At 56.0% G+C, this 16,666-nt stretch overlaps 2 protein-coding genes across 3 annotated transcripts; both read right to left on the bottom strand.

The window, feature by feature from the left end:
* Nucleotides 1–88: 88 nt before the first annotated feature.
* On the bottom strand, nt 89–6,511 carry GPD1 (glycerol-3-phosphate dehydrogenase 1). 2 transcript variants are annotated; one of them, XM_074853968.1, is made up of 9 exons: nt 6,436–6,511; nt 6,091–6,268; nt 5,367–5,507; nt 4,896–5,034; nt 3,892–4,004; nt 3,339–3,572; nt 3,051–3,157; nt 2,676–2,768; nt 89–1,022 (listed from the first exon to the last, which is right to left on the bottom strand). In XM_074853968.1, exons 1-9 carry the CDS (start codon nt 6,474–6,476, stop codon nt 962–964), a joined length of 1,107 nt encoding a protein of 368 aa, XP_074710069.1. In that variant the 5' UTR covers nt 6,477–6,511; the 3' UTR covers nt 89–961. The 2 variants fall into 2 exon arrangements, with proteins under 2 accessions (XP_074710069.1, XP_074710070.1); XM_074853969.1 differs by having other exon boundaries at nt 6,205–6,268; nt 6,436–6,508.
* Nucleotides 6,512–7,419: 908 nt separating this feature from the next.
* SMARCD1 (SWI/SNF related BAF chromatin remodeling complex subunit D1) lies at nt 7,420–14,871 on the bottom strand. The gene is made up of 13 exons (XM_074853938.1): nt 14,684–14,871; nt 14,370–14,557; nt 12,846–12,888; nt 12,627–12,749; nt 12,219–12,341; nt 11,612–11,728; nt 11,192–11,293; nt 10,947–11,108; nt 10,739–10,836; nt 10,189–10,324; nt 9,707–9,829; nt 9,356–9,457; nt 7,420–9,127 (listed from the first exon to the last, which is right to left on the bottom strand). Exons 1-13 carry the CDS (start codon nt 14,849–14,851, stop codon nt 9,074–9,076), a joined length of 1,539 nt encoding a protein of 512 aa, XP_074710039.1. The 5' UTR covers nt 14,852–14,871; the 3' UTR covers nt 7,420–9,073.
* Between the last annotated feature and the right edge of the window lie 1,795 nt (nt 14,872–16,666).

Here is a 16,666-nt window from a genome sequence, read left to right as displayed (position 1 = left end):
TCCCCAGGCTGCTGCACAGCAGCAGCTCCCAAGGCTGCCGAGTCCTGCGGTGCCTGGATGTGCTGAGGCTGCAGAACATAACTCCAAATGGCAAAGGGAAGACTTTTTATAGCTCATGAACTCCGGCGCTAGTGCAAGGCACGGGGTGTCGAAAAGCAAGAGGCTCGTGCACTGGCCACCCCCAGGTGAGACTTGGGACCTTCAGCAAACACTGGGAGGACTGGCAGGGACTCGGCCACTGCCAGCAGCACATAGTGTCAGAGGAACCCACATGAGGAGGGATGTACAAGGCAATTCCACGGCAGAGAAGCTAACAGCTAAATGTGAGTCTGAAAGACAATTCCGGATCCTGCTGCAGCTCCAGGCGGGTGCTGGCAAGAGTTTAGCAAGCCCAGGTGAGAGACTGCAATGTGTTGAGGGAGGAGACTCAGAGACCCTCTCTCCATTATGAGCCTCATGGTCGAACACTTGAGCTGGGATTCCCGAAGCAATTCAAGACAAAGGAAATAGAAGTTGTGCCAGCCCTGCGGGAACATGCTGGACTTCCTTTATCTTCCCTCCAACCTCAATAAAGTTCCTCATTAGAGGAAGCTGATGCTGGCTACTTTCCGTACGATAGCTCAGTTGAATTTAAAGGTCGTAGGGTGCCTAGTGAGAAAGCGTGTCTAATAAAAGGCACAGAAACAACTGCAGTGCCAGCAGATTAAATTCCCCTAGCAAGAGGCTGAGCGGAGGGCTAACAGTCCTGGAAAGGTCACTCAGTACGAGATGCATTTCAAAGAAAGACAGGGAGAGGGCAAGTCCAGGAAAAGCAGTTGGGAAGAGATGAATAAAACAACACAGCATGCCCCAAGAAGCCAAGACATCAGAGAAGGGGAGGCCTGGGGTAGATGAGGCACAGTGGGGTCCTGGCCTGGCTCCTGCAGGCCCCAGGTAGAAGAGTTTGGATTCTGTACCCAGTTCAGCATCGCAATCTCAGCCCTCTGCGGTCCTGCAGCCAACCCTTAACACTGGAACCACTGCTGAGAAAAGGCAAGTGGGACACTGTGTTATGTTGTGACTCAACAGTGACCTGCAGGGGCATTCTTGCTGTTTCTGGGACAGCACACAAGGGTGCAGAGCCAGGAGGGAACTGACAGTGCCCTGTTCTGCACTCAGCAAGGCCAGCAGGCACCAACCCAAAGACAACGATGCACCGGAGCCACAGAGCTAAGAGCGTGTCCCCCCTCTCCTCGCCAAGTTTATTATTATTTTAAATGTTCATCAAGTACACTGCTAGTCAAAGACCCAGCGGCACTAGGACCTGAAAGGGAGGTGGACAGCAAGACCTGCAGCAGCTCTGGCCTGCCAGGGGTCAGTGAACCGCTGGACACGCTGGCCTGAGCAAACACGAGCGGAGTGAGCCAGCTTCAGAGCACCAGAGGGGCACGTGGCGCCCGGCCGGCCAAGGGGCAAGTTTCAAAGGCACAGCACGAGGTGCGAGACCTCTGTCCTCTCCTGCGATGTTGGAGGTCTCCTTGTACCTCCCGTGGATCACATGTCCCTTGCTGCCCCTTGTGCTGGCGGGCAGCTTCCAGCACCCTCACAGGAAGGGCAGCGGGGAAAGTAAGTGTGGAACCTGCTTTTCTCAGCTCCTCGAAAGCCACACATAGAAGCAAAGACTGGGCTAAGGCAGAGACTGGAGCAAGCCAGAGAGAAGGCACAAAGCTGCTGTGGATCATTCATCTAAAAGCAACATGACCCAACTGCTTTGTCGGGTTCACTGTCAAGGGTTACACAGCCTGCCAGCTGCTCAGAAAGACTTTGGGGCAGTTGGTCCCTGCAGTGCCAAAGCCAGCCAGAGGACAAACCCATAAGGGAAAAAGGCTGTCCAGGGACAGTCAGGGGGCATTTAGCACAGGCAAATCTGTGACAAGAGGGGAATTCCCCAGGTGCAGGGGCCAGATTTGATTGCGAGAGAAAAAAAATCTAAATTAACAAGCTCTAAAGCCTCACTCTGGGGCTGCCCTCACACGCAAAGCATTGGCTGTACCGTTGGACAGGGGCAGGTGGTGGTGGCTGGGGAACAGCACACGACAGGGTGGCAAAGGTGCTGTTTTCTGTGCCAGTGCTTCTTGGAAAGAAGAGCGATTCTCGGCCCCTTTGGAAGTCCTGAGGAGCTTCAGTCACGCTGGTGGAGCCTGGCAGGGAGCTGGGCCCTCTCCACGAGACAGCTGAGCCCAAAGCAACAGCAGCGAGCAGGACAGGGCTGGCATCATGCAAAGTGGCTCCGCGGGGCTAAGAGCAAAGCTTCTCCTCCCAAGCAGCACCTCCTGCGCAGCGCGCATCGATCAAGGCAACCTGGCAGAGTCCCTCTGAGAGGTGAATCCATCACGGCGAGAGAAAGTGAAAGGAAGAGGACGCTCGGCATCGCTCAGGACAGACCCTAGACAGCAGCAGAAGCTTAAACGAGTCCTTCAAAGGGAGAGAGAGATCAGCAGGTGCCTCAGTGCAGGTGCCAGGCTCAGGCTGGCAGTGTCCAGGGCTGACAAAGGGAACCTCGGCCCTTCCAGCACTCTGCAAAGGCTCCCAGGAAATCCAGACTCCTTACAAAGCTGTAGCAGCAGAGCGAGTTGGTGCGGGCAGGAGCTCTCCGCTCGGCAGGATCGGTGGTTTCGCAGGCAGAGCCCACTTACATGTGCTCAGGGTGGTTCTGGAGACACTTGATGACATCAGTGACAGGTTTGCCCTCGTAGCAGATCTGATACACAGCTGTGAAGAGGGGGAACCTGTGGGTAGATGAACAAAGTCACCCCTTGCCCTGTCACCCCGACTGGCAGAGTCGCAGCACCTCAACTTCTTGCGACGTGAGGAGCAGCGGGCAGGAGCAGGCAGGACAGGGGCTCGGTGTCTCAGCCGACAGCCCGGTCCTGCCCAGCTGGTTTGATGTGGGCAGTGCAGAGACTGACCTGAACAGCAGAGACACTGAGGGTGGGTTTCCCCTCCCGCAGCTGCAGGAAAGGTCCCGACCCCACCCCGAAAGAGCAGACAGGAGAGATGACAGCACTCACTTATCCACCATGTTCTTGGTTTTAAGGATGCGATGCAGCTCAGCAGACGTCGGGGGACCCTGCACCTTCTGCCCGTTCAATATCTCCTTCTCCAGCTGCTCGATAGTCTGAAACAACCCAGCAGTGAGGGAGCTGGACCCTGCAACCCCACCTGCTGTTCCCTCCCCGGAGCCAGGCTGCGGCAGCAGGTGAGCACCCCCTCTACTGTGGTGCTAACTGGGTTCTCCTCCCTGCCTGCTCAGCAGGTCGATGCAGATACTGGCGTTGCCTGCTCCCCGCTCTGCTCACCTTCCCAGTCCGGGCAAAAGCCTCAGCCACCTTGCGGTTGCGGCCACCGTAGCAGGTGGTGATGAGATCAGCCACCCCGCAGCTCTCCAGGAAGGTGGAGGAGGCGACGGGGCCCTTACAGAAGAGTTTGGCGAAGGCGATCATCTCCATCAGTCCCAGACGGATGACGGCAGCCTTCGTGTTGTCTCCGTAGCCGAGCCCATCACAGAAACCAGCTCCTACAGCCACAACGTTCTGGAAAACAAGAGCAGCATGGAGGGGTCTGTTCCCAATGGAGCTCAGGGCTTTTCTGTGCCCACGACCTGCCTGTGTGACCCCAAGCGCAGGCTCCTGCCTGCCCCTGCCTATGCTCCAAGCAGCTGAAGAGGACGCACCTGCAGTTCCCTCCAAAGCCTGGCCCTTGACCCAACCATCTCAGCAAGCCACAGCGCAATATCCAGGGGGGTTCATTCCCCTGGCAGCCTCCTCTCCTCCCCAGAGCTCCCTGCAGAGCCCCCGAGAGCCGCAGCCCTGCTAACCAAGACCTGCAAACCCCAGCCAGTGGCTCACCCACCTTGAGAGCCCCACAGATCTCCACGGTGTCAGCGTCCTGCACCACCGTCACCCGGAAGTTGGGTGTCTGCATCAGCTCCTTCAGCATCTGCCCGTGCTGTATGTTCTTGCAGCCTGATAAGACAAAGGGAGAAGATGATGGGGGAAGACCCTGAGGTAGGACTGTGCTGCTCTCCTGCAGCGAGAGGAACCTATTGCCCAACTGTTGGATGTTGCTAAACATTTGCAGGTTCACAAAGTGCCAAGCACACATTGCCTGGCAGATAAGCAAGGTTCAACCCTGGAATTCCCAGAAGACAGGGATGATCCCTACTGCTGCATCAAGCAAGACAGAAGTGACGTGCCCAGTAGATGAAAGGCATTTTCAGAGGTTGCAAATCTGGGTTTGTTCTCCCTGATCCTGCAACATCCTGCGTGAGAGCGTTTCTGTGTGCTCATAGTGTTAGCACGCTCTGTTCATACCTCTCCAGCCTCTGCAGCCTCTTGCACAGCATGTTTGCTTTTGTTTAAAATACACTTTGAATCCTGTAACTTCTAACCCAGCAAACTGTTCTGTTGGTTTTGGCTGCTGCGCATGATTCACAGTGTGGAGGATGTTAGGAACAGTCACCAGCTAAACTTTCAGGCAGCCCTAGCTGGCAATAACACGAGATCCAGGTGAGCGTCCCTTGAAGCCCAAGGAAATGAAGGTAAGAACGCTACTTCCTAAAGGGTCTCTTAACATCCACCCCTTTCATTTGTGCCAGGCAGACTGCCCGGTGCTCAGAGTCCGTGCTGGCAGGAGCTCTTAGACACACAACTCCGTTTTTAATGAAGCGAGCAATCGCATCGTAAACCCTGTGAGTGAGTTCATCCAGTTCCTACGGAGTCTCGCTGCCTCCACAGGGAAAAAGGGCCGGCTCACCCTCGGCAGCAGTCGTTTAAGCTGCACCATGCTCACCCCTTTGCCTTTTCCTGCTCGTCAGAAACGAAGGCTGTTAATGAGGAGGGATGTTGGCTCCTTACCGATGGTTGTTTCACAGAACTTCTCTTCTGCCACTTCATTAGCGATGTTGGCGCCCATGAGGACGCTCATCTCTATTCCCAGTTTTTCATGGATAATGTCTGAGATCAGTCTCAGCCCATCTGGTCCTTCGTCCACCCCCTGTGAGACAACCAGGGACAGACATGAGCACCTGCCACCCTCCTGCCCCCCCCAAATCCCATCATTCCCTGTACTGCAACACTCCAAGTCATCCCGACAGCCCCCCTGGTGCTCAGCTGCACCCCACTCCTCACAGCACTTGAGATCCCCCCGTGCCCTTACCCTTCTCCATCAATACTCCTCAAAATCCCCATGAAGACTCTGCCCCCACTTCCCACTCTCCCCACACCCCCCCATAACGCTGGAGCCTGGTTTCTGCTCCAGATCCCCAGGCTTCCCCTCGGCCCCGCACCCCGACGAGCTGCTCGAGGGCTCCCTCCTCCTGCTCACACCTTGATGAGCGACACCCCAACAGCATCTTTCTTCATGTGGCCCTTGAGCTGGTCGCAGACTTGGCCGATAAACTGGTGGGGCACCACGAACAGGAGGATGTCAGCCCCCGCGCAGGCTTTCAGCAGGTCTGGCTCTGCTACCTGAAGAGAACGTGACTGTCAGCAGGGACTTGTGCCTGTAGTTGTGCGGTGATTGTGTCCCCGATGCAGGACGAGGGGAGCAGGGGCTTCCCTGTGGGGCTGGGGTGAAGGAAGGGCACAAAGTCGCTGCCCTGAGGTTCCCTTCCAGGGCTGGCAGGGGAGAGGGGCTGGAGCAGGGCACAACCATCCCGAGCTGGTCACACAGAAGCGCTGCGAAGAGCCGGGGTCCCTCCAGGGAGCTCAGCAGGGTCCTGCCGTGGGGCACAGGCCCCACGGGCTCTCTGTGTGCTGCCGCTGCCAGCACGGAGGCAGCCACGTGGCCTCAAGCCCAGTCTGTGGGATGCCAGAGCGGGGGCAAAGGTGGGCACGGAGAGCGGCCAGGGCTGCAGCTCGTCCAAGCGCAGATCAAGGTCACTGGGGGGGTGTAACCGAGGCCCATGCAGCTCGGTGCATCCCCTACCTCTGTGCACGCGGTGCCCAGCACACCGGGGCTCCAGCAGCTCCCAGCAGAGCTGCTGCCTCTCACCAGAGCCTGGCTCTCGGCACCGCACCTCGCGCTCAGCCGCTGCCGGGTCACACTCACCACGTTGGGGGGCAGCTTGTGCCCTGGCAGGTACTTGACGTTTTCGTGCTCCGTGTTGATGATGTCGGTGAGCCGCCGGCCGCCCACCTCCTCCTCCAGCACCCACATGCTCACCTGGTTCTCGAAGGTGCTCAGCCGCGCCGCGTTGCTGCCGGCGATCTTGGCGATGGCCGAGCCCCTGCGTGGGCAGAGCAGAGCAGTGGCCGTGGGCACCGAGGTGCACCGGGTCACTGGGGGTCCTGGCGAAATGGGGAGGGCTCACGCTGGCTCCCGTGGGGCACCGGGGAGGTCGGGGCTCGCGCCGTGCCCCGAGAGGGACCGGGGTGCCCGGTGGCGGGTGCTCACCAGTTGCCGGAGCCCACGACGCAGACTTTCTTGCCACCCATGGTGCGGGGAGCCGGGGCACTGCGCAGCGCTGAGCCCGCCGCTGCTATTTCAAGGCCAGTGGGAGCAGGGGCGGCCCCGGCCCGCCCCCGTCGCCGTCCCCACCTCCGGGGGAACCGGGCACCGTGCCCCGGGGCAGCGGAGCTGCCGCTCTCCCGGGCACAGGCGGTGCCTGCGGCTCGGGGGCTCCGTGGAGCAAATGGGAAATGGCTCAGATCCCAGATCGCAGCAGGACGGGGAGGTGTGACTGCCCAGCCCTGCTCCCCCTTTCCCTGCATACATTTTATTCTCCCCCTCTCCCCAAGCGCCGTTTCCCCCCCAGGTAAGAAATATGAACCATGTGGTTTAGCGCCAGGGCCCAGCCCCTGCCCTGACCCCACCACCGCAAGCAGCAGCTCTGCCTGACCTGGGGCAGAGAGCAGCTCCCTCCCCGGGACAAGGGCTCTCGGGTTTTCTGCAAAGCATTCCATTTCTCCTTCCATAGACACGGCCAGGTGGAGGGGGTAACGTCCCTTTTGCAGAGCTGCAAACCCTTGCACGTAAACTTTAAGTTTCCTCAAAATTGTGCTGGACTCCCACGGGGCTTGTAACAGGCTGTCACAATTCTGCGAGGCAGCAAAGTGTGGAAATGGGGCTGTCTAGATTTTATTAGCAGCTCGGCCACTAGATTTCCAGTTTTGCTCAAGTTACTTCTCTTATTTACCACAAATGCACTTTGCAAAGGCTCAGCAAACTCTGCAAGCCAGGAGATCCTTACATGAAAGGCTCTCTATAAAAGGCCAAAATATGAAGAACATTTTCTCCCCCGTCTCTTTAACCCAGTTGGCTTTGTTAAAAAAAAAAAAAAAAAAAGAAGTAGAGATAACCCTATCCCTTCCCAGGCGAGTAGATGAAGGCAGCTGCTGAGAGAAAGCCTGCTGTCAGCACAGAAGGAGGGAGGACAGCTTCCTTCACAGGAGGCTTTTATTAAAACTGGGTGACGTCTACAAGGATACAGTACAAAAAAAAATTTTGGTCCATGGAAAAAACCGTAATACTCAGTTAAGAAAAGCAGTTATTCTGCAACAGCTATGTTTGCCTACGCAGTACTCAGCATCCTTCACGTGTGATTACCCTGAGGAGTCAGTGGGCTGCTTCATCAGCACCAAGACCTTCACCCCAGTACCACAGAGGAGCCATTTCCTAAGGGGGGGAAGGAGAAGGGAAGTCGAGAGTCTATTACTCACAGACATGTAGTAACACAGACACAAGGAGTAGGGCCACCCAGGCTCCCAAATTCATAGCAACTTTCCCAACCACACCAAAGCCAGGTGTGGGGATGTGGGGGGTTCATCAGTAACATGTTTTTGCAGCTATTCCAAGAGAATATGACCAACTTTCAAGTCCATTTGCATTACAGTCCCGAGCAGAAATACTGAGAGCCAGGTTAAGAGAAACCATTCTCTTACACCTGACCACTAGTTCACTAGTACTAGTATTCCATGAGGAGGCATCTGGGCCGCTACTCCCCACAGTAGAGAAAATCTACTTGTACATTCCTGAACCATGCCAGGCCTTATGGCAGCCCCAGAACCTAAAAATTGACTAAAAACCACAGGAGCTTCAGTGTGGAAACACCTGCTAACACACATATGCTTGGAGCAGCATCCAGCCCCAAGACTGTCCCGTACACCCTCAGACCCACACGAAGGAGGCTCCGGTCCCCCCAGGAAGTGACACAGGATAACTGTCCCAAAGGAATGAGCCTACACCTCTGCGCCCTGGCACAATTCCACCAGGCAGCTGCTGCAGCCCCTCTCCCTGGCACAGGGCAAGGGAGCAGCCCGACGGTGTGCTGGAACCCCGAGTGTAGGGCTTCTGAAGCGCAGAGGAGTCTCAATGCTGCCACATCCCTGCAGTTAAGCCAGCGCCTCCTCTCCCCTGTGATCCCGGCCTAGGACAGTCTGTCAAAGAACATGAAGGGAATGGGGCAGGGAAAAAGGGACGAGGGAAGAAGCAATTCTCTACATAGTCCAGTAACTTCCTCGAGGAGGAGAGTGACCTGTGAGGCAGCCCAGTGCAGCAGCACCCTCCGAGTGAGGGAGGAAGGGCAGGGAGGTATGTCAGCTCACGGCATCCTGCCCGCTACGGCTCCTGGCACCTTGCTGTAGAACACGGCAGGGAAGAGACCGGCCACAGAACTCCCGCCTCACGGCAGACCCGGGCTCCCCAGACCCAGGTCTTGTGTGCGCCACAACTAGATGCTAGTTGGGGAGGAACGGGCTGTGGTTTCTGAACTTGAGAAAGGCTCCAAGTCAGCAGTCGTACTGGCTACTGGGGACACTACGGGCAGTGCGGAGTCAAGGGGAGGCTCTCGGAAGCCTTGGGACTGACAAGGCAACAGTCAGGAAGAAAACCAGGTAGAAATGTGTGCTCGTTGGAGCCCGTCTGCTTGCCACACCCCAGAAGACCCCAGGTGTCCTGGAGCTGCCCCAGCAGGGACAATGCCAGGATGGGTAATGATGCGGGCCTCGCTGCCGGCGTGGGGTTCTGTGAGCCTTAACAGCTCTGTCTCCACAAACAGCTGTGATGCCTTCTGGCCGGGGAGGAGCGGAGCGGCCTATGTGTTACGGATCCCCAGGGCCTGCTCCAGTTCCTGCCGTCTTTGCTGCACCTGCAAGAGAAGCCGGAGTCGCAGCATTAACATACTCTGATGGTGCAGCACCACGGCGTCCGAGTAACACGGGAAAAGGGTGAACTCAGCTGGGACCAGGACGCGTCAGCAGTGTCTGCGAGAGGAGCTTAGCGCTGCCACCTCCCACCAGCAGCCTCTGCCCCCAAGGAGCGACAGGTGCTCCGAGCCACCAGGTACAGGGCAGGGCCCCTGCTCGGGGACACTCACCTTGGAGTAGAAGTATCTGCACACAGCTTCCTGAGCCCACGGCTGGAAGTAGAACTCAGCTCTACGCTCCTCTTCAGGATTCCCAACGACATCGGTCATTGTCTGCAGAGCACAAAGGACAAAACAGTTCAGGGAGTGCAAAAGCTCTGGCTGTGCTGAGCAAACCCCCACCCCCTCCCCTCTCCTCAAAGAAATTTCAGTACAATCAGGTCAGGTTCTTACGCTTGACTCCAGTTCTAGTCTTGCTTTCTGAGCAGGAAATTGCCTCTCTCTCTCTCTCTCTGTGGGAGCTGGTTATAATGAGGGGAGCGTGTGACTGGATCCACCTTCCACACAAGTCAAAGCTTTTACCTTTAAATCCCGGCACTGGGACTGTAGCCAGTCGTTGATGAAGCCCTGAGGATCTCGGGCAAAGCTCAGCATGAACTCACGCTGGGTCTTCAGCTGGTTAATTGTCTCTATTGTTTCATGAATCTGAAGGAGAGAAGCACAGCAACTAAAGTGCTGAGTAGGGGAAAGAGTCAGACAGAAACATCAGGACACCCAACACATGAAGGCAAATTCTTAGACTCCCTGGTTGACTTAGACCATCAGACAGGATTTTGAATTCCCAGTTTCCTGTTCTAATTATTACCAATTTTCCCACTGACCATTTGCTTTAAAACTACGCTTCCAGGTAAAGCCATCTCTTTGTAAGCACGGCTTACCCCACTCCAGCTTCCAAACGCACAACTGAGCAACACTGAACTCCTGGCCTGTTCCGGGCTCACCTGCTCCAGAGGCACAATCCTACCCTGCCAGGAGGAGGGCAGACCTGCAGGAGCTCTTCCTACCTTGTTATCCAGAGCAGCAATTTCCTGTTGACTGGCTGTGGATAGCAGAAAGGAATTCATCTGAGTTTTCAAGGTATCATCCACCTCCACATCAATGTCATAGCAAGCTGTTTTCTTCTGGTCATTTGGGTCGACACTAGGGGCAAACACAAGGCGCCGAAATAAGTGAGTAGCTCAAGAAAGCACCAAATTGTAGCTCCTCGAGGATGCAGGCAGGGACAAGCCACACTAGCGTTAGCTTCAGCGCTAACACCAAGCAGCAAAGCTCCGCTGATGGCTTTGCGGCACAAGGACCAAGTGATTGTTCCAAGCAGCTTTCTGTCTACAAAAGTGTAACGCAAAGGACGGCACGAACGCGGGAAGTGCCCTGTGGAAAAGAGGGATGTGGTAAACGAAAAGAGGTGGCTGTTCTCATGCCAAAAAACAATGACAGGCAACACGGGAACTGCTGCTGAGAATCAGAACGTATTACACCATCTTCCTGGGCCAGCCTCATCCATCCCTTCCACTCTTCTTCCCAGAAATAGGAAGCCAAGTGGACCAGCCTCACCTGATCACATGATTAATGATGATCGGTTCTGGGGGCATAAGCAACGCGTGAAGTCTTTGTGGGATTTCAGAGAACTTCATCCGCTGAGATTCAAATATCTGTGACAGAAACACAGGGCTAAGGAAAGGAAGGGCAGCTCAGCACCAGCGATCGCTGACTGCTGACAAAGAAAAGCTGAAACAGTCGCCTGTTCCAGCCACACGTTTACCTGCTGGAGGTATTTGTCACAGATGACGTACTCCCGCTCGTGGGGGTCCTGGAGCTTGTGGGTCTTGATATATTGCCACAGCGCCTGGATGATCACGGGACGGGTCTGAGTGTGGATCCCCAGGAGACGAGCCAAGCGGGGATCCAATTTGAACTGGGGAGGCTGAGACAAAAAGCACAGAAAGGTGAGATGGGCACAGACACAGCTACCACTACTCGCCCGGCAATTTACTCCCACCATCTCACCTGGTAATCCAGCATCAGAAGGACAGTACAGCGCACATTTACATCTCCCGGCCTCTTCACCTGGAAGCCATCTGTCTCCTGAGTTGTGGCAGTCCTGTGCCACTGCAACAGGAGAGGACATTTAGAAGCACCCCCATACTCAGTTCCCTTTGCTCCTGCTGCTTGGCTGCCAGTAAATCCCACCCACCTAGAAAAAGTTCACCTTATTCCCACTTACAGCCTGAAACAAGAGTTGATATGTTTGTTCAGACCCCCAGCAAGTCAGAGAAAAAGCTCAGGTAAGAATTCAAGAGCTCCTGGCTCCCAGCCACTTGTTCAAGCCTTAAGTATCCCCACCTCTCAAGTTACAAGTGATACACAAGCCCTGTCTGCTGAAACACCAACCCATTTTCAGAGGTAACACAGCAAAAAGAAGCTCACCTCTACTAGGTGATTGTCAGGGCCATACAGGTCTTTATCAAGTTCAATGACCAGAGATTTAAAGAAGGATGAGAACTTTCTTTTCTGCTTGGTGGCATCATATTTGGACAAAGCAGACTGCAAGCAACACAGGAAGGAAAAGTGTTAGGACAGCAAGTCTCAGCACTCAAGCAAAGCCACCGTGCATGACAGCGTTCCTTTAAGTTCTGAACACCTAAATTCACCAATGTGTGCTTGAAAATCAAGTTCCAAGTCAGAGAGTGAAAGACTGGAGTTAAAAGATGAGCTTGCAGGAATTAAATCACTCAGCAATTGCATACAGCGCAAGTGCCCTGGTTCTCAGAGCCAGGGTACACGAGTGCCACTGCTCTGCTCTCACCATTCACTCTTATAGCTATAGGAACTGTGTATAACTCATGTCCTGCCGTGGGGTTACCCATCGGTCTCCAAGTTGGGCTCTCGGTCTCGTCACCATCAGACTCCTTGGAAAACAGAGATGAAGGAGGATATCAAGCCCCTAGCTACGCTCTCAGACATTAAAAAAATGGTTTAATTGCCAATTCCAGATCCATAAAGTCACATTTGTGGTTGGTTATTTCACACTTACGTCTTCCAGCAGCCGTCCTTCCACCCGAAGCTCCCAGGAGGCGACTGTTCCTTCACCATCCTCTGCATCCGACTTGGCTGGATTGAAGGTATTGGAGATAAAAATACGTAGCTTTCGTTTTTGCTAAGAGAAAAAGCATCGTCTCCGTGTTAATTCTGAAATAAATGGCTGACTACCTTGCTGTGTTCTGCTAAAACTAAGCTTAATGTTTTTAGCTGCCTCTCTCAGGGCAGGCAGCAAGGAAAGAGGCACTTCTGGTTCCACTCCTTGGCTACGTCTGGAGCATTCAGATTCCTGACAGGCCACGCTCAGAGCGACACGACCCAGGCGTCAGCGCCCTCCTGCCATCTTAACTAAAGTAAGAGCCTCCAAACCTTGTGTCTGATAATGAACGCAGCCTTCCCTTACCTTAATGGGGCGCTTCAAAGCCTCCTGGATATCCAAGCGTTTCCTCATGATCGTCTGGTCCAATTTCCTTTCAAAGGCCAGCAAGTCCATATAGGCCTGAGACTCGGGTACGAGTTCACGAATCTGCAGCCAATCAAGAATGCAAATCACCCTCAGCTCCCCCACACTTCTCCAGTTTACTTCGTATCAGCCCAGGTTGCACCTGCACATGCCACTCACCCTCTGAGGTAGAATTTTGTCAGCCATCTTCTTCTTTTTAGCGCTGTTAAGGAAGAAGATGCACACACAGGCATTAACACGGCAACCGCCTCCTGCAAATTAACTGCAGGCATTCACGACGGGAGCAAGACGACGGCTTATTCTCTGGCTTAGTACTTAGCCTGGATGCCTGTCTCGGGCCCAGGCTCTCATTTTCAGAGACACTTATCGTTACCATCAGCACAGTCAGGCTCTTTATTCCCCACCGCCCCTGCCAGGCCGCCAGCGCTGCAGAGCTGACAAACCCTGCAGCAGTGTGACTAACTGATTACCTGAACGTTTCACATCCCCTACGAGAGCTTACAAAGCGGGGTTAAGTCAAGTTGGAAAGGGCGTACTGAGATAATGCCTAACCAGAGTGACTCTACCCTCAATTAGCTTTAGACTGACTTTTCTAGGAGACACATTTTAAATCACAGGATGAATTACCAGTGTTACTGACACATCACATTATACTGCCAGAAATGTAACATAAACTTGCTCTTGTCCAGCAGCTGCACGTTATTCTTTTATCTGCTGGAAGCCCCCCTCTCCCAGTGGAGCTGCACAGGAAAGCTGATGTCCCTTTCAGCCACCCAACGAGAAGCCGCCATGAAAATCACAAACTCATAGAACGGTTTGGGTTGGAAAGGACCTTAAAGATCATCCAGTTCCACCCCCATGCCCCAGGCAGGGCACCTTCCACTAGCCCAGGTTGCCCAAAGCCATGTCCAACCTGGCCTTGAACCCTTCCAGGGAGGGGGCAGCCACAGCTTCTCTGGGCAACTTGTGCCAGGGCCTCACCACCCTCACAGGGAAGAATTTCTTCCTTATATCTAACCTAAATCCACTCCCTGTCAGTTTAAAACTGTTACCCCTCGTCCTATCCCTACACCCCCGATAAAGAATCCCTCCTCAGCTTTCCTGTAGCCCCTTTCAGTCCTGGGAGCCACTCTAAGGTCTCCCCGGAGCCTTCTCTTCTCCAGCTGAACCCCCCCAACTCTCTCAGCCTGTCCTCACAGGGGGGTGCTCCAGCCCCCCGAGCATCCTCGTGGCCTCCTCTGGCCCCGCTCGAGCAGGTCCGTGTCCTTCTGATGTTGGTGCCCCCAGAGCTGGACCCAGCACTGCAGAGGGGTCTGACGAGAGCGGAGCAGAGGGGGAGAGTCCCCCCCTCTCCCTACTGCCCACACTGCTCTTGATGCAGCCCAAGCGCAGCATGAAGGCAGAGTGCCCCGGCCAAGCGGAACAGAAAAGCTTTGTGCCGCTAAGCACAGCCAGACGATGACACCAACCCAGTGCCCGACGCTCCCTGCCGCGCCCGGCACACTCCCCGTTTCGGCGAGAGCTCACTGCTTACTCTCCAATTTCGGGGGTGCCTGCCCACACCCCCAAACCCCACCTCTCCCCGTAGAGCCTTTGGGAAGAGAGGCAGCACATTTGTGCCCCGGCCTGGGAGGGATGTCCCCTTGCCCGGGGACGTCGTTGCCCGGGGACACCGGCCCTTACTTGTGATTGCGGTTGGGCACGGCCTGCGGTTGCACCTGCTGGAGCTGCTGCGGCGCCGGCCTCTTGCGGGCCTGGTCCAGGCTGGCCTGCGCCATCCCGGGCCGCACCGCCGGGCTCCCGCCGTAACCGGGCGGCCCCATGGAAGGGCCCTGTGGCGCCAGCCGGCTGCCCGGTAACATTCCGGGGCGCTGTGGAGAGAAGAAAACGGGTCCAGTGTCCGCCGAGAGGTACCGTCCCCGCCGCCCCCGCTCCCTCCCGCCCCGCCCCGCGCAGCGCCGGTCCGCGCGCCCCCGCCGGCCCCTCCCCCGCCTCACCGGGTAGGCGGCTCCCGGCAGCGGCGAGCGGTACAGGCCCTGTCCCGGAGCCGGGCCCATGCGCACCGGCCCGCCCGGCGTGCCCGGTCCCAGCGCACCGGCTCCGGCAGCGGCCCCACCGCCGCCGCCGCTGGGAGTCACCGACTGGAAGCCCGCCCGCGCCGCCATCTTCTCCAGCACAAAGGGGAGCAGGCCGGAACCGGAAGTCCGTCATAGAGAGCGCGCGCGGGGGCGCGCTAGAGAGGCGCCGCCCGCAACGCCGCCCTCTGCTGGCTGGAGGCCCCCCCTGGGGGCGGGCGCGGGGCCGGGTCCTGAGGGGCGCTGGGGCCGTGGGGGTGTGTGGGGGGGTGCGGGGTCCTGGGGCTCTGTGGGAGGGGGCAGGGTCCTGGGGGGTCAGGGAAGGGTATAGGGTCCATGGGGGTGGCTCTTGGGGGCAATGTTTGTGGGGGAGTTGCAAGGGCCATGGGGTTAGGAGGAGCAGGGTGGGAGAGGCTGAGTGCTGGGGGCTCCCACCTCTACACAAAACAACCTGGAAGAGAATTTGCAGGGCCTTGAATCCCTACGCTGGCAGCCATCGAGCTCAGGGACCCATCTACCTACCCCCACTGACATCGCGCTCGTTCTGAGCTCTCCTGTGATAATTTAGCCCGGCTGATTCCCGCTGTGGCCGTCAGAGCTACTGCACAGGAGTTACGTTCAGAGCAGCCCTGGAGTTGAGGAGGGTTGGGGTGCTGCTGGTCTCATGCTTGCCAGGCCATAACTATAGCGCTTGCTCTGATAAATACGTGCCTGTTGCAGGAGATGCTGGTCCTGAAGCCTCCCTTGCTCTGGGATGTGCTCGGAGGAACGTGCCTTTGCCTGCCCCGGGGATGGAGGACTCCAACACGCAGACATGGCAGTGACAGCTCTCACCAGGACTGCCACCCTTAATGTCTTGGGAAGTGAGCTTATGGGGGCATAAATGCACAGGCAGTTTGTTCAGGTTTAGGCTGAGCACCCAGGAACAGGATTCCTATCTCCCTTGACAGTGACTTGGGTTGCTACGGAAAACATGATGTTAGAATTAAAGGCCACTTTCTGCAAGTATTAGCATTAAGTTCTCTATTCCTTGGAGCACTTATCCTTGTGGTTGCTCAGAGAGAAAAGGGTCACAAATTCAGCCAGCATTAATCTATGAAGAAAAGCCAAGCGAGCAGTCACACCACAAGTATGTATTAAGCAATTAATGATAATCATGGGTCATTTTGGAGGCTGGCCTGTACAGTGAGTGGCATTGTTGGCTGAGTGAAGAAGTGGGGATGCCGTGGCACCTTTTCTACCAGGTACGGCATTTCCTGTCCTCAGTGAAAATGTGAAGCTTTGAGCACAGCCATTAACTGTTGCCTCAGCATTCATGTGTCCGTGCAGTTAATTTAATGCCACCTCCGACAGGCTTGGCGCCCAGCAGCCTTATGAAATATTCATGAGGAGGAAAAGCAGTGGAACTTATCTGCTCTGTATTGTTCAGATGCAACTTTGACTGAGACTTAAAGCCTGGCAGGAGCCTTTGGGGCAGGCTGGAAAGCTGCCTGGCTCTCCTGGGAGGGACATGCGGAGCGAGGCGGGGTGAGAGTGAAGGAAAGCAAGGGCTAACCCGAGAAACGGCGAGAGGGAAGTGGCAATCGGAGCGCTGCTCAGCCTGGCACAGGGAGCAGGGGAGCTGCAGGGTCCTGAGAGACCCCCCCCCACTGCATGAGCTGAGCTGGGAGCGACCCCAGCCCTCTGTCCCCAGGGGTGCTCTCTGTCCCCTGATATTAGCTGCCTTTTGTAAGAAACACAAGGAGAAAATAACCCTGGCTTCCTTGGCTCAGTGTCTCCTTACGCTTGTCCTTTCTTCTGCCCTGAGGGTTCGGTTGCTTTACTCCTCCCAGTGGAAATGGTTTGCGAAACGCTACCCCGTGCACCTTCATTTTACTGCACCTGCTGGCACAAGGCAGCTCCTCT

The sequence above is a fragment of the Strix uralensis genome, chromosome 33 (genome assembly GCF_047716275.1).
Source record: "Strix uralensis isolate ZFMK-TIS-50842 chromosome 33, bStrUra1, whole genome shotgun sequence".
In the NCBI taxonomy this organism is placed as follows: Eukaryota; Metazoa; Chordata; class Aves; order Strigiformes; family Strigidae; genus Strix; species Strix uralensis.
The sequence above is the reverse complement of the archived record's forward strand: the minus strand, read 5'-3'. Positions and strand labels throughout refer to the sequence as shown.

Bases quoted from the DNA above. Each gene is read 5' to 3' on its own strand.
- GPD1 (XM_074853968.1), bottom strand. From the start codon at position 6,476: ATGGGTGGCAAGAAAGTCTGCGTCGTGGGCTCCGGCAACTG. The intron at 6,269-6,435 runs GTGAGCACCCGC...CTGCCCACGCAG, and splicing joins GTCGTGGGCTCCGGCAACTG to GGGCTCGGCCATCGCCAAGA. The intron at 5,035-5,366 runs GTGTGAGCAGGA...GTTGTCTCACAG, and splicing joins TTGGGGTGTCGCTCATCAAG to GGGGTGGACGAAGGACCAGA.
- SMARCD1 (XM_074853938.1), bottom strand. From the start codon at position 14,851: ATGGCGGCGCGGGCGGGCTTCCAGTCGGTGACTCCCAGCGGCGGCGGC. The intron at 11,294-11,611 runs GTGAGCTTCTTT...CTCCTGTTGCAG, and splicing joins CTGACAATCACCTAGTAGAG to TGGCACAGGACTGCCACAAC. The intron at 11,109-11,191 runs GTGAGATGGTGG...TTTTTGTCTCAG, and splicing joins TTCTGATGCTGGATTACCAG to CCTCCCCAGTTCAAATTGGA.